The sequence below is a fragment of the Schistocerca piceifrons genome, chromosome 2 (assembly GCF_021461385.2).
Source record: "Schistocerca piceifrons isolate TAMUIC-IGC-003096 chromosome 2, iqSchPice1.1, whole genome shotgun sequence".
NCBI classification, from domain to species: domain Eukaryota; kingdom Metazoa; phylum Arthropoda; class Insecta; order Orthoptera; family Acrididae; genus Schistocerca; species Schistocerca piceifrons.
The window spans coordinates 640,152,240-640,169,932 of NC_060139.1; the positions used below are offsets into that span (position 1 = coordinate 640,152,240).

The window sequence follows — 17,693 nt, forward strand, 5'->3', positions numbered from 1 at the left end:
GATTATCGTGCCTGTACCTTGAATAATTTGGTGATACTGTCATACATTACAGTGCACAAATTGCAACTATATTTTTTTCATTTTGCAAATGAGAGCAGTATTACATAAACAAATCCACAATAATGAAAACATGCAAACAGTACACGGTGAGAAGACTAGTGTAAGACTTTACTGTCTGCCACCAGAAAGTGCTAGGAGCTGCAAACCTGATGTCAGCTAACTGCAGTTGAATGGCTCATCTGATTTGCCTGAAAATGATCTTTTCCTAGAAACAAGTGAAGGCATCCCCATACATTACTTGGTTGAATGAGATATCAAACATATACCTATACAAAATTCTCCACACACTACTATGGCTTATTACTAAACTGTGTGCAATCTCTCATCCCCTCACCTCAGGACTGTGTGCTATAGCAGCCATAGTAATTTCATTTCCATTGTTAGCTACTGCATTTGTACATTGCTTTCTGTGAACCAAGATGCCTATTTCAAGGAGGATAGTGCAGATGTTGGCAATGGTATGACGTGAAGGGTACTTTAAATCTGGATAGCATTCACTCACTATCTATAACACTGTGGATCTGTTTGCATCTCTGTGACATTTGCCATAAATTGATATAATATCAAGTTTTCTTTATTACTGAAGACTGGCATATTGATTAGATGAAACCAAATGTGATGAGCTACACTGAAACAGGATAATCAATATCTAAATAGTACACAAAATTTGTTACAGTGTATTTCTCTGTTTGACACCAATAGCAGAACAACAGACCCAATTAGGAGACACAAGTAGACTGAACAGTGCAAGCAAAACATGTGTAGGATATTGATCAGTATACATCAGGCTTCAGGATAGTGCACGCAACCTTGCTTTGTGCATAATTGTAGCATCATTGCCACCCTTTAAAATCCAACAAGTAAGTATTTTAGAAGCTAGGAGGCTTAGAACAGTAAAACCAAATTTGCCATCACTAATTGTATATCTAGTTTACATTTTGGTAGAAAAAAACGTACATGTGCTGTTTATATAAACCTAACTTTGTGTTGAAAGTTACGTCTGTTTACTTTTTTGGGTTGGTTTATGAGCCCTTGACATAGGTGTATCCCTGGACAGTAGCATCTTCCATGTTTCATTTCATTTCAGGAATACATGAGGTCATAAATGAATGGCATATATATAACTGTGCTCATATACAATTGTAAGATATACACTTGTCGTTTTTTGTAACTGCAGAAAAGCATGTATTCCTTTCATGACAATGCCATCTACTGTACGTTACAACGATATGGCAGCACAGTTATCTTTGTCATTCTATGGCCACATATGAGGGAGTTCGCACTTATGCTTAGTAAAAACAAGTTGGACACAACACACTGTATCAACAAGGCTCTGGTTATACTATATTCAATTTAGAATACAGATACATTTCTCACTTCATGCTTCCCCTCTTCCTTCGACAATGCAAAATGTAAGGAAGAATAAAATAAAAATTTTGTGGTCAATGTTAAAACTTCATTACAAGTAATTCTGGCAGTTAACAGCATGATGTTTGAACTCACCCTGTCACTACTCCTTTTTGTGATATTTGATCTATTTAACGGAGTTCTGTCTTGGTAGTAAGTTACATGAATACTGAAACTTATGAAGCAACTACCAAACCCATACTGTTTTAATATATAACTGTATTCAGATAAGAACTTTAAGTCATTGTACACAATATTCAACTTTTCTTTTGATATTTTACATAATTCTTCCCACATTGAGTTAGACAAATTCATTTCTAGGTGGACTAAGACTCTTTTGAGGTAATTAAACATTCAGAGTATCATCTGGAAATAATCAGCTGGTAAATCCTTGTGGAAATAGTTGACAAAAATTTGGGAAAGTGGACTGATACACATAACATAGAAATACATAACAGAAAACAGATTTCTACAAACTTTCAAGCTCTTGCTCTTTTTCCAGTAAAAGTACAAACATTCACAAACACAACCACATATGTATTCCAGAGTACAATTCTGTTACTGCAGGGAAATGATTATTGATTATTAATTATTGAAAGCAGTTGCCTGGACTGATAGAGATGGGATCAGGGTAGGGTGAGACACATACGGGGTAGCAGGCTAGAGCGAAGCAGTTCTTTTGACAGATGACTCAACAGCTGCACAATAAGATGAAAGTAGGTCAGAGAATAGAGCATGTAAGACATATAGAGAGAGGGGGATTTGCAATCAAATGCATTTATTTATGAGCAATCCTACTAGTTCCTGCTTCTTTAAAACACTATCTAGGCAAATATATAACCAAATCCAATGTGCTACCTTATGTACTGCATGGGTTTTGCAAGGCACCAACTTTTGCAAATTTATTTATGAGTCATCTGGAGGAATTCTTCCTATAAAGTCAATGACCAAAACACCCCTTGTCTGGTTCTGATTCATTGATGACATCTTCATGATTTGGACTCATGCCAAGGACAAGCTTTGCTCTTTTCTGCATAACCTCAGCACCTACTCCCAAATCTTCTCCAGTGATACTTCTCAACTCAACAAGCCACCTTCCTAGAAGCCAAACGCCACATCTCAGGTATCAAGTGCACCACCAACAGTACCTCCACTCTGAGAGCCGTCACCCGTTTAATGTCAAAAAGTTGTAATGTTCCACCACCTATCTAAGCTACAGAATGTCCTTGTCTATCCCTGTTCCAATACTGCACCCCAGGGTTATACCCTGGTGGTCGGCCCAGGTGCAAGACACATCCACCTACCATTGTTCAGTCACAGGCATTTCCTACTTGATGAAAGTCAAGGCCAGATATCAAAGCAGATATGTTATACAAAGTATCCCATTTATCTTGACCACCCTAAATAACTGTTTGTACAGATGCAAATTGCAAAATGTTTCAAGCAATAGTTCTTTTGCCATCAGGGGGACATCAATCAGAATGATTACCTTCATTGTAGCTTTGTTTTTTACAAAGATATGAACAACGGTATGACTTTTTAAAATGGTACCCTGTATTTTTTATTAGGTAATTCATTTCCTCTCCTGAAGACCTATTCAAAAATGTATCACAGTGTAGCATCACTGAAACACAATTTTATTACTTACATAACACAACATTGACGTTGACACTCTCTGCGCTTGGTGCAGGTACTCGGGGTAAATTAACACATCCACGTGCTGACATTGAGAGAGGACAATGTAAACATAAGTAGAATGCACGCCCATCATTCTGTCAACCATCATCAGTGGAAGAGTTGTGTGAGCAGAATGTACACCAATGAAGAGAAGATAGAAATGCTACTCATCTATGGGGATTGTAAGTTAGCAGAACAGTAATTGCAATACTGTTTTCTTATGCACAGGTACATTTAGTACAGTAGTTTAGTCCTTTTAAATACTGTTGTGTAGAGTAGGCATACAGTAAAGACTATCCTTCCTACAAACTGCATCAACATAATGTTTTTTTATTATTGTTGCTGTTGTTGTTGAAGGTAGGCGAAATGCTATGCAGGCAGCGGAACTGTACAGAAAGAAATATCCTGACAAGACTCCACCTTCCTGACAGATGTTTTCTTGTCTTGTTGTGATGCTTCAGGAAACCAGAAGTTTCAACCCACAACAATGCAATCATCGTAGCACTCGCACAGACAAAGCTGCCGAGCTACGGTTCTCACTTCCGTTGCTATGAATACACATGTGAGCACATGATAGCTGGAACACAAGGCTGGCATTCCTACAACTAGTGTACATTGTATTCTTATCTGTCACCAGTTCCATTCTCATCATGTACACCTACATCAAGAATTGCGTGGGAATGATTTCCAGAATCGTGTAAAGTTCTGTCAGTGGGCACAGCAGCAAATCTTCACCAACCAAACATCTTCTCCAATGTTCTATTTACTGATGAATGTTCCTTTTCAAACAAAGAACAGGTACATATGAGGAACAAGCATTATTGGTCCAGCGACAACCCACGATGGCTTAGGCAAGTGGAACATCAGTGTCAATGGAGAGTTAAGACCTGGTGTGGGATGCTTGGTACTACAATTATTGGCCCTTATTTCATCAATGGTAGTGTAAATGGCACAGCTATGCCAACTTCCCCAGACAAATTCCTCCTCCTCTTCTGGATGAACTGCCGCTAAGAACCGGAATGCTTATGTGGTATCAACACGATGGATGTCCAGTACATAATGCCTTGCATGCACATCCTGTTCTGAACCAAAGGTATCCTGCCAGATAGATTGGTCGAGGAGGAACAGTTACTTGGCCTGGATTTTTTTCTTTGGGGATGCATTAAAGACGTTATCTATCGCTATACTCCAACAACTCCAGAGGACATGCAGGAATGTATTGTGCTTGCTTGGATTTTCTTCAGAAGGCAACACTGGAAGCAGTAAATAATCTTTCATTCAACAAGTGCACCAGTGTATTGGTGTCCAGGGTTACCACTTTGAGCAACTTCAAATGGCCTACTCCCAGGCAATGGTATGGGATAGTCAAAGTCAATTTTGTGTTATGTTTTTACTTGGTTTTCATTTTCTTTCTGACAACTTAAGCAAGTGGACAAGTTTGTGATCCCAGGCTCAAAGTCAATGTTGTGTTATGTAATTAATAACGTTGTGTTTCAGTGAATGGTACACTGTGATACATTTTTGAATAGGTCTTTAGGAGAGGAAATGAATTACTGAAAAAAAGATACAGGGTGCCATTTAAAAACAGTCATACCACTGTTCATATCTTTGTAAAAAACAAAGCTACAATGAAGGCAATCATGCTGATTGATGTCCTGCTGATGGCTAAAGAACATTTGCTTGAAACATTTTGTAATTTGCATCTGGACAAACAGTTATTTAGGGTAGTCAAGATAAATGGGACACCCTGCATATCAGCTATGCTGCAGTTACTGCATGGTATTCTATGAGGGAACGACAGGTAAGCAGCTGACTATCACATGAGTGGCCACAGCCAAATTGTAGCAAACAACAAACTTCACCATCCAATTGCCGAACATACTGTGCTCCACAACACAAATGACTTCAACAGATGCTTCACTATGTGGGTCACTTGGATACTGCTCTCCAACACATTTCTCCGAACTACACAGGAGGAAACTGTTTCCTCAGCATATTCTGCAATCTTGCAGTCCCGCTGGTTAAATCTCGACTAACCAATTTCCCACTGCCTCACTTATCCTTTTTCCCTTCTCTCTTCTATCCATACCATTCCTTCCCGCATTTAAATCAGGTACTGCCTTCTTCCAGCATTCTTCCTCTCCACCAGGTGCCTTTTTCTCTCTCTTTTCTCTCTCTGTCCCTTTTCCTCCCTTCTCTATTTTCTTCTTCCCTCCCTATCTCCCTCTTCATGTATTGTGAATGATTGAGCGCTGATGATCCCCTCAGCAAAAAGATAATAGATTAAGGAATTAGAAGTACAAAGAAAAACACATAATATTATAATGTACTTTCAAATTTTAATGTGAGACCAATTAGATTACTCATTTGAGATGAATAAATTATCACTAACTTAATGGAATTTTAATATAATATTATTAAATTAGGAAAGTTTACAATGATGAATATATTCATGTCAGTAATAGACTTATTTCTGTTGCCATTGTCTTGCTTACCAAGTGTCTCCCATCAGGATCATGACATAAAGCAATGACTAAATGCCCAAGATTGTGAAGGTCACCATAAAAATTCCTGTTAACAGATAGTATACTTGATTCCACCATATTACCTAATATATCAATACCAATTGTTGATGTCAAGTTCACAACTTCTCCCCTTTCCTAGAAAAAGGATAGGAATGAAAAAATAATAATAATATTTACAACTTGAAAATTAATACAGCACTGAAACAACACAGAATGCATAACAGTAGTGTGATAAAAGACCTTTCATTTTCTGCCTTGTAATATATTTGTCCATTATACTAAAATAATTTATAATTTTTCCTTTCTATAGCATGCTTTTACTCTACCTTAGTATTTCCACTTAGGAGAAAAGTGATTATATTAATACCTGCCATAATTTTGGCACTTTTCATTTTGGACCCATTTCCTTCTTTGAAATAAAGGAAACTCCAGGTTGGAATATCAACAATATAAGGAAAAGACAGACTGCTACTTACCATAAAAATGACTTGTTAAGTTGTGACAAGCACAACTAAAAGACCTAGACGTTAACTTTTGGCCACAGCCTTCATCAGAAATGGAAACTTGTACACTGTCATTCGCACAAGCAAGCAAACCTCATGCACACAACCACCATCTTTGGCAGCTCGTACTTGAATGAAAATGTCACATGGAACAGCAGGAATTTGGAGGTGGTAAAGAATGCAAAGGCACAGTAGTGTACAGCTGGGGGAGATCTGGTGGGGTGTACAGCTACTCAGCTACCAATAGGAGAGGAGCAGGGAAGGGGGAAGATGGACAGGTGCATTGGCAGAGGGCAACACATAACAAAGAGGGTGAAAGTCATAATGTGTCATCTTTACAGTAAGCAGTAACCTTTCCTTCTTTGGTTATTTGTGATATGTCAAACAGAGAGTGTGAAAAACATATTTTGAGAAAGTACAGGGTGAGCACAAAGTCCTTCCCTGATTATAACAATTTATTACAGAATAACTGTTTGGCATAATAATTTACATTTGATGCCATTACATAGGTTAGTGTTATACGATTTTTTTAATACCACTTACATTAGTAAACCTCAATGTGTGCTCCCTTGGTAGCTTGGAGAACATTGAGGTGGTATTCCAGTTCCCACCAGGTGTTTCATAACATGTGTTCTGTGTGTTCTGTCACAGTACCCGCAGCAGCTTGTATCCTAGCCTTCAGTTTGTCGACATCAGCAACTGGTGTGATGAAGACTCTGTTCTCGATATAGTGCAGAAAAAAGTCAAGGGGCGTAATGTCTGGAGAGCGGGATGGCCAGGGTGTTGGACTGTTCCTTCCAGTCCTGCACTATCAAAGCCCAGTGGAGAGGGGGGGGGGGGGGGGGGATGCTCCATCTTGCTGAAAAAGTATCCATGGTTGATATTCTTCTAACTGTGGGGCAATCAACTGTTGCAAACGTCTAAGTAAATGTTAGCAGTAACGGATTTTTCTGCAAAGAAAAACAGTCCAAAAACCTTGTTATGTATGAGGCAGCACCAAACATTCACTTTTTCACTGTCTTGCTGTAACTGTACAGTAGCATGTGGAGATTCTGAACCCCATATATGCACATTATGCTTATTTATCATTCCAATGACATGAAAGATGGATTCATTGGTAAACGTATGCAATTTAAGTAATCATTAGCAACATCAATCCTGTTGACAATCTCAGTTGCAAAATCAGCATGTGTCAGAAAATCATTCAGTTCCAAGGCATGCATGATTTGCACTTTGTAAGTATCCCACTATTCAGTCTTATGGCCCGCAGCTCATGGTCTTGCGGTAGCATTCTCGCTTCCCCCGCACGGGGTCCCGCATTCGACTCCTGGCTGGGTCAGGGATTTTTCCTGCCTAAGATAACTGGGTGTTGTTGTGTCGTCTTCATCATCATCATCATCATTCATCCCCATTACAGTTGGAGGAAGGCAATGGGAAACCACCTCCATTAGGAACTTGCCTAGTACAGCAGTGCGGGTCTCCCGCATCCACCCCTATGCTCCTCGGAGTATGAGACCTCATCATCATCATCATCATCAAGTATGCAACCTAAGACTTACATGAGGAATCTTCACCATGCTTGCTTGTGGTATTTGAAGTTCACGCGATGCTTGACGAGTTGATTTAGACGGACTCTGTTGAAACGATTGCCGAACATGATTAACAGTTACATCACTCACACAAGGCCTACCACTTCAGGATGACCTTCGACACTGCCTGTTTCATTAAACTTTGCATACATTGCCTTATTGATTTAATGTCAGGAGAGCTGCATCCATAAGAGGTCCAAAATTTATGTTGAACACTGATAGGCGATTTCAGTTCATGAAACCAAAGCACACCTTGTGCTTTCTCCTGCTTCGACGCCATTTCACCAGCAACTAACACGACATAACAGACCACATCAGTGTTGTGGAGCAGTAGTGCCATTTATTGGTCACAACAACTAGTAACACTAACCTATGTAATGGCATAAGATGTAACTTATTATGTCAAACAGTTATTCTGTTATAAATTTTTATAATCAGGGCAAGACTTTGTGTTGACCCCATATATCTTTACTTTTTGGTTAGCAAAAATATCTTGAGATATGCAAGACAACCTACAAGTAGCTAGAAACATATACAGTAAAGTAAGTAGTAAGTTACAAATATAGTTAGTGGTGACAGGAAAATGCCTTGCCTACTAAAGCGTGGAGATATGAAAGCTAATTTGCTGATAAATCGAATGGAAAGTCTTGGTTTTTTGGCAGGATACTAGATAACTCCACATTTTCTACCAAATAAAATTTATTAGACAAGACTTTGGTAATATATGTACAAATATGTAGGATCTTCATTATGCTAGATTATTCAGGGATGCGAAACGTATACAAAGAAAACCATGGAAATGATCATAGTCACATTGTCTCCTGATACAATGTAAGTGAAATGCTGGAAAATTTACAGTGGCAGGCCTAAACTTAGACATGTCAAATACTTTGTGAAAACTCTACACAATTTAACGAAGTTGTTTTCAATGGGTGATTGTCAGCCTACTAAGTACTGCACCTGCAAAAACTGTGAAAACTATCTCACATAGACACATGCAAGCAATTATTTTTCCACACACATAGCTCACATCTGCACTGTATCATAAGGAACATACAATAATTACCTGATACATAAGGAATCCTGTGACCTAAGGAAAGGAAACTAATATTATCTGAATCTAAATTGAAAATACTGGATTGTTTGTGATAAGCATCATTGTTTATAAAAATTGTCAAACTAAGAATGAGACATTTGACAAGAATAAAGTCTGTAGCACAAATAAGATACATTATCTAACATACAGTAAATAAGTATACTCCGCAGTATACTATAGACTGTTGAGATGCAGCTTATTGCATAAGTCACTAAGGGGTATTATTATTGTGATGATATATAGAGGAAGTTTATGAGCCCGCATCTCGTGGTCGTGCGGTAGCGTTCTCGCTTCCCACGCCCGGGTTCCCGGGTTCGATTCCCGGCGGGGTCAGGGATTTTCTCTGCCTCGTGATGGCTGGGTGTTGTGTGCTGTCCTTAGGTTAGTTAGGTTTAAGTAGTTCTAAGTTGTAGGGGACTGATGACCATAGATGTTAAGTCCCATAGTGCTCAGAGCCATTTTTGAAGTTTATGATAGCAAAATTGTGATTTGTGTACAAAACTTGGGTCCTGCACAGTAATTCAATCATATTTTATTGAAATTAAGACACACCTCTGTACAAATTTAGACAAGATAATGAGAAATCTGTTTTTGTTATTTGTTAATCAGAGGGAATTGACTAATCTCTTTTGTAACATCAAACATTTCATTGAAAATTATGTAATTATTATACTGAAACTAAAAATAACCTGCAAAACATTACTGGTTTCAAGTTTTTTTAGTAATATACATTAAAATGTATGAAAAAATATTTGCTGTAGAAGAGTAAATTGATAATAATTATTTTAAATTAGACATGTGATTACATGCAAACTCAGTAAACTGCAGTAATCAATATTACATTTATTCAGCCATTTGTATTTGTTTTCTTTGTATCAGTATCAGTATTGTCAGGTGCATACCAGTAGAACATTAAGTAGAACTCATCATGAAAAGTTCTGAATGAGAATTCACACACAGTTGATTGCCAAAATTATGTTAACTTAAAATATGAAATCCTCCATTTAAAAAGATGTTATACTGAATTTTGTGTGGGCAGCAAAATAGTAAATGTAATAAATGGAAGAGGTACCCAGTTGAAACTTCAAGTTTCAGTATCGTTACAAAAATCCAATTCTGTGGATTCTACTTATGTTCCTGGGGCTGCAATGAGGACATTTCAGTGTAAACTATAGCACTGCAACTAAATGAGATATGTACTCAATTTAAAATTATTGTGCTTACTGGACTTTTTAATTTTAAGTAAGTTAAATTGTATACTGGCAGATGCCGGATTCGGGGAAGATCCATTTGGATGCCGTAGAAATGTTGGAACAATCTTAGAAGATAGGTTAAGAAAAGGCAAACCTACATTTATAGCATTTGTAGACTTAGAGAAAGCTTTTGACAATACTGACTGGAATATTCTCTTTCAAATTGTGAAGGTGGTATGGGTAAAATACAGGGAGCGAAAGGCTATTTTCAATTTGTACAGAAACTAGATGACAATAATAAAAGTAAAGGGGCATGAAAGGGAAGCAGTGGTTGAGAAGGGAGTGAGACAGAATTGTAGCCTATCCCCAATGTTGTTCAATCTATATATATAGCAAGCAGTAAAGGAAACAAAAGAAACATTTGGAGTAAGAATTAAAATCCGTGGAGATGAAATAAAAACTTTGAAGTTTTCTGACAACATTGCAATTCTGTCTGAGACATCGAAGGACCTGGAAGAGCAGTTGAATGGAATGGACAGTGTCATGAAAGGAGGAATAATATGAACATCAATGAAAGCAAAATGAGGATAATGAAATGTAGTCGAATTAAATCAGATGATGCTGAGGGAATTAGATTAGGAAATGAGACACTTAAAATAGTAAATGAGTTTTGCTATTTTGGAAGCAAAATAACTGGTGATGGTAGAAGTAGAGAGGACATAAAATGTAGACTGGCTACAGCAAGAAAAGCATTTCTAAAGAAGAGAAATTTATTAACACTGGGTATAGATTTAAGCGTCAGGTAGACTTTTCAGAAAGTATTTGTATGGAGTGTAGCCATGAATGGAAGTGAAACATACATACTTTAGACAAGAAGAAAATAGAAGCTTTTGAAATGTGGTACTGCAGAAGACTCCTGAAGATCAGATGGGTAGATCATGTAACTAATGAGGAGGTACTGAATAGAATTGGGGAGAAGAGGAATTTGTGGCACAACTTTAGAAGAAGGAACCAGTTGGTAGGACATGTTCTGAGGCATTAAGGGATCACCAATTTAGTACTGGAGGGCAGTGTTGAGGAAAAAATCATAGAGGGAGACCAAGGGATGAATACACTAAGCAGATTCAAAAGGATGTTGGTTGCAGTAGTTACTCAGAGATGAAGAAGCTTGCACAGGATAGGGTAGCACGGAGAGCTGCATCAAACCAGTCTCTGGACAGAAGACCACAACAACAACAATTTCCATATTTATATTTAACATATATTTTTTAGACAACATAGTTGTATGGAGATAAACAGTGATTAATTTACTTATAATCAATTATTCAAAATGACAGTCAAAATGTGTGACTGTCATTTTGAATAACTGATTTAACATATATGCAGTTATAGATGGAAAGTAGTAACAAGCTATGATCACAACACATAAATGATTTGGATTACATAACTATACATGATCTATGACTTTCACGCGCTTCAATCTGACAAACACATGTTTTTAGTTGTGCTACTGCTGTTTCGTTAGAGTAGTTTGAAGTCATAGTGCAAATTACTGATACATAATTGGTAATGTTTGTACAGTAAAGCAAATACATTCTGTGAAATTAAATAGAATTAATGTTGATAATCTATGAAATATTTTTCATTTAATTGTAATATATACCCTAGAATAAATACTTGTGTAATAGAAAAAAGGATCCTTTATTGTATGATTATATGATAGCGGAACAAACACTGGTAGCATTTACTTCTGTAAAATATCTGGGAGTATGCATGCGGAACGATTTGAAGTGGAATGATCATATAAAATTAATTGTTGGTAAGGCGGGTACCAGGTTGAGATTCATTGGGAGAGTCCTTAGAAAATGTAGTCCATCAACAAAGGAGGTGGCTTACAAAACACTCGTTCGACCTATACTTGAGTATTGCTCATCAGTGTCGGATCCATACCATATTGGTCTGACGGAGGAGATAGAGAGGATCCAAAGAAGAGCGGTGCGTTTCGTCACAGGGTTATTTGGTAACCGTGATAGCGTTACGGAGATGTTTAATAAAATCAAGTGGCAGACTCTGCAAGAGAGGCGCTCTGCATCGCGGTGTAGCTTGCTCGCCAGGTTTCAAGAGGGTGCATTTCTGGATGAGGTATCGAATATATTGCTTCCCCCTACTTATACCTCCTGAGGAGATCACGAATGTAAAATTAGAGAGATTAGAGCGCGCACGGAGGCTTTCAGGCAGTCGTTCTTCCCGCGAACCATACGCGACTGGAACAGGAAAGGGAGGTAATGACAGTGGCACGTAAAGTGCCCTCCGCCACACACCGTTGGGTGGCTTGCGGAGTATAAATGTAGATGTAGATGTAGATGTATAAATATAATAGAGGGAAACATTCCACGTGGGAAAAATATATCTAAAAACAAAGATGATGTGACTTACCAAACGAAAGCGCTGGCACGTCGATAGACACACAAACAAACACAAACATACAAACAAAATTCTATCTTTCACAACCAACGGCTGCTTTGTCAGGAAAGAGGGAAGGAGAGGGAAAGACGAAAGGATGTGGGTTTTAAGGGAGAGGGTAAGGAGTCATTCCAATCCCAGGAGCGGAAAGACTTACCTTAGGGGGAAAAAAGGACGGGTATACACTTGCACACACACACACACACACACACACACACACACACACACACACACACACACACATATCCATCCACACATATACAGACATAAGCGGACATATTCAAAGGCAAAGAGTTTGGGCAGAGATGTCAGTCGAGGCGGAAGTGCAGAGGCAAAGATGTTGTTGAATGACAGGTGAGGTATGAGTGGCGGCAACTTGAAATTAGCGGAGATTGAGGCCTGGTGGATAATGGGAAGAGAGGACATATTGAAGAGCAAGTTCCCATCTCCGGAGTTCGGATAGGTTGGTGTTAGAGGGAAACCTATCCGAACTCTGGTGCACGGCCAGCACATCCAGCACATCTTGGCACAGTGTTACACCGTCCGGGTTATCTGGATACTTGTCACCAACACCAACCTATCCGAACTCCGGAGATGGGAACTTGCTCTTCAATATGTCCTCTCTTCCCATTATCCACCAGGCCTCAATCTCCGCTAATTTCAAGTTGCCGCCACTCATACCTCACCTGTCATTCAACAACATCTTTGCCTCTGCACTTCCGCCTCAACTGACATCTCTGCCCAAACTCTTTGCCTTTGAATATGTCTGCTTATGTCTGTATATGTGTGGATGGATATGTGTGTGTGTGTGCGAGTGTATACCCGTCCTTTTTTCCCCCTAAGGTAAGTCTTTCTGCTCCTGGGATTGGAATGACTCCTTACCCTCTCCCTTAAAACCCACATCCTTTCGTCTTTCCCTCTCCTTCCCTCTTTCCTGACAAAGCAACCGTTGGTTGCGAAAGCTAGAATTTTGTGTGTATGTTTGTGTTTGTTTGTGTGTCTATCGACGTGCCAGCGCTTTCGGTTGGTAAGTCACATCATCTTTGTTTTTAGATATGTTTAATTATAAACAAAGATATAATAAGTAAAAAGTATTCTTGAAAATTTGAATTGAAATTTCTACATTTAAATTGACCGTAGTTACATTTTTAGTTGAAATGAATATATTTACAATTGTTCCAATAGCTAACACTAAATAGTATTAGAGAATTAACTTTAGTAATGAAGTATGGCAGTTTACAAGTACTTCTCATTCAGTTGAGCTGACCTATTGTAACCAAATAGTCACACATTATATAGCTATGTGTTTAAATTAGTTCTGAAAATATTAATGTTTGATGTTTTACATGTCACAGAAACATTAAATTGTAACTGTTGTAGGTCTTATAGCTTAGAAGCTACTGGATTTCAGTTGCAGTTCTAGAATGAATGAAGAAAGCTATTGAGAAATGAGCACCTAAATGAAAAAATATGGTCATCCATAACTCACCTTATTGTCTGTTATTTCTACACCTACATCCCCACAATGATCTTGCTCCAACTGAACAATCCCATAAAAAACATACCTCTCTTTTTTTAGATCATCCTTGTCTGTACTATGATGGACATTCTAAAAGTAATACAAACATTTTTTTCCGAGAGCAGGTTGGTTTTATTCAGGATACATATACACCATATTATTTCCCAGTCTCCTGGCTAAAAATCTCTATTTATTTTTTAACATAACCTCTGTTCAATGTGATGGCCTTGTGCCACCTTACTGGGAGGGCCTCTATAGCCACATTGTACCCTCTACTGGACAACATCAGAGTCATCTGGTTGCATACAGTCTCCCTATCATCCACACACTACTTCCTGCAGAATGCCTCACTGATTGGGCCAAACAGATGGAATTCGGAAGGTACGAGATGTGGGTTGTAGGGTGAATGAGGAAGAACAGTCCAATGATGTTTGAGCTCCTCTCAGTTGCACAACCTGTGTGAGGCTTGTGCTGCCATGTAGAATGAGAAGTTTGTTTGCATTTCTGTGGTGACGAACATGCTGCAGTCATTTCTTCAATTTTCAACATTATAGGAATCACAGCTTTGTTTGGATGGTTGGTACTTAGGAGATCGGACAGGTTTGTCTGGTCCCACTGTGATGATGATGGATGCCTTCCCCAATGACTCATCATGCTTTTGTTCACTGGTGGTCACTGGAGACATTCTCCAAGTGCCTATGAATAACTGATGGTCTGGTTTTCTGCCAAAAGAAACTCAGTGACAGATCTCTGCTGGGTAAACAGCTCCATTACAGATGTCATTTTAAAGGCTATTTATACCATGACCACTTATCAGAACTTCATGGAATTATAGGGGCTGAAGCGGGAATATTCCATGATATCCCACAAAAAATTTCACATTTTTTCAACCAAAACTGGCTGACAAAAAGATGTGTTACATTACTTACTGAATACCCCTCATATTATTCTTATTTGGTAGGGGTGTCAGACTAATAAACAATAGTCAAGAATATGTCAAATGAGTGTTTTGTAAGCTACTTATTTTATGGATAAATTATCTTTCTGTAAGATTCTCCCAGTGAATTTCAGCCTGGCATCTGTTTTCTTGCTATTTGTTTTATGTTACCATTCCTCTTTAGGTTGCTCTGGATGTTACCCCTAGATAGCAGTTAGTTTCCAGTAACTCCTCATCAACTGTTTAAGCACAATATGTTACAAATATTTAAATTCAGCATAAACTACCAGTCCCCACATCAACTGTCTGTCCTCTGCATTTCTTCCTACATTTTCCTACAGTCTTCTGGCATTTCAGTCTTCCTACAGACAACAGTATCATCTTCAAATGCTCTCACAGAGCCTCCATGATATTCAAACTATTAGTAATGTAAACTGGAAATACACACATAAAAAAAGTTTTGCATCACCTTTGTTCCAAGAGCTCCGGAACCTGTACAGAAAATTGGAATAGAGATCGAAATAAATATCATTTCCTCCCTTTTTATTGCCCATGAAAACCACACATTGCATGTTGTACCACCATACAGTGAGACCTTCAGAGGAGGTGGTCAAGATTGCTGTACACACCAGTACCTCTAATACCCAGTAGCACATCCTCTTGCACTGACTCATGCCTGTATTCGTCATGACATACCATCCACAAGTTCATCAAGGCACTGTTGGTCCAGATTGTCCCACTCCCCAATGGCAATTCAGCATAGATCCCTCAGATTGGTTGGTGGGTCACATTGTCCATAAACAGTCCTTTTCAATTTATCCCAGACATGTTCAATAGTGTTCTTGTCTGTAGAACATGCTGGCTACTCTAGTCAAGCGATGTTTTTATCCTGAAGGAAGTCATTCACAAGATGTGCATAATGGAGAAGCAAATTGTTGTCCATGAAGACAAATGCCTCACCAGTATGCTGCCGATATGGTTGCAGTATTGGTCGGAGGATGGCATTCATGTATTGTACAGCCATTATGGCACCTTCCATGACCACCAGCAGCATACATCGGACTCACATAATGCCATCCCAAAACAGTAGGGAACCTCCACCTTTCTGCACTCACTGGACAGTGTCTCTAAGGCGTTCAGCCTGACCAGTTTGCCTCCTAACACGTCTCTGATGATTGTCGGTTGTAGGTATATGTAACACTCATTGGTGAAGAGAATGTGATGCCAATGCCGAGTGGTCCATTTGGCATGTTGTTGGGCCCAACTGTACCCCATGGTGTCATGGTTGCAAAGATGGACTTCACCATGGACATGGGGAGTGAACTGCGCATCATGCATTTTCACAGTTTGAGTTGTAACACGACGTCCTGTGGCTGCACAAAAAGCATTATTCAACATGGTGGTGTTGCTATCAGGGTTCCTCCGAGCCACAATCCATAGGTAGCAGTCATCCACTGCAGTAGTAGCCCTTAGGCAGCTCCATGTCCACACAACACTGCTTTGGTTCACTCCGATATGCCTGGAAACTTCCCTTGTGGAGAAGACAAAGTAACAATGCGGACACAACTGAACCGCAGTATTGACCATCTAGCCATGATTGAACTACAGACAACAAGAGCTGTGTACCTCCTTCCTGGTTGAATGACTGGAACTAATAAGCTCTCGGATCTCCTCTGTCTAATAGGCGCTGCTCATCCATGGTTGTCCATATCTTTGGGAGGGTTTAGTGACATCTCTGAACAGTCAAATGGACTGTGTCTGTGATACAATATCCACAGTCAATGTCTATCTTCAAGGAGTTCTGGGAAATGGGGTGATGCAAAACTTTTTTTAATGTGTGTAGCAGCAGTCTTACAACAGTCCTTTGTGGTGCTCTTTAAATTACTTTTGCATTTGTCAATGTACTGAGTTCTATACGCATGGAACTCTTACATACAACCACAAATATGGTCCAATACTTAGTAAGTTTGAATTCTGTTTACTAAATGGCAGTGCAGCACTATACTGAATGCCTTCCAGAAGTCAGGGAACACTGTATCACAAACTCAGCACCTTCATACATAGCACTCTGGATCTCCTGGACAAACAGAGTGAGCCAAATTTTGCCATGTTGATTTCTGTGCAAGGGGTTTTAGTCCTCCAAAATCATAATATGTGAATATAAAATATGTTTCTTAATTCTATGTCAGCAATATAGGCCTATAATTTGTGCATATGTCTGATGACCCTTGCTGAAAACAGAAATCACACACACTTTTTCCAATCAATAAGTACTCTTCATTGCTCCAGTGACCTAGGATCATCTATTGCTAGAAGTAGACCATGTTCTTTTACACAATCTCTGTAGAACCTCACAGGTGCTACATTTGGTCCAGTTGCCTTTCCTCTGTTGGGCAATTTTTGTTGATTTTCTATTCTAACAGCACTTATCTGTGATTTTAACATTCATACAATGATTCAAATGAGGAACCATACTATGACTTTTCATGGTGACACAGCTTCAGAAGACTAAATTCAGTAAGTGGCCTTCTCTGTGCCACTTCCTGTTTCACTGATTGATTGCTCCATTCAGCAATACTAAACAGTCCTCCAAAGTAGTACGTTCAGTCAACGATTTAACAATTGCAAATTTCAGGGAAAGCCTACAGCAGTTAGACTGGGATGAGGTGTACCGTGAACCTGATGCCAATTTAAAATATAATTTATTTCATGACATTTTTGTAA

General features: G+C 38.8%; 1 protein-coding gene across 1 annotated transcript in view; it reads right to left on the reverse strand.

Annotated features, from left to right (window-relative positions):
• LOC124776988 (phenoloxidase 2-like) overlaps positions 1–17,693 on the reverse strand; it is a 309,427-nt gene that overhangs the window by 131,867 nt on the left and 159,867 nt on the right. The window contains exon 7 of the mRNA XM_047252233.1: positions 5,640–5,804. Coding sequence (XP_047108189.1) covers positions 5,640–5,804 — 165 coding nt within the window. The remainder of the gene's footprint in view (positions 1–5,639; positions 5,805–17,693) is intronic.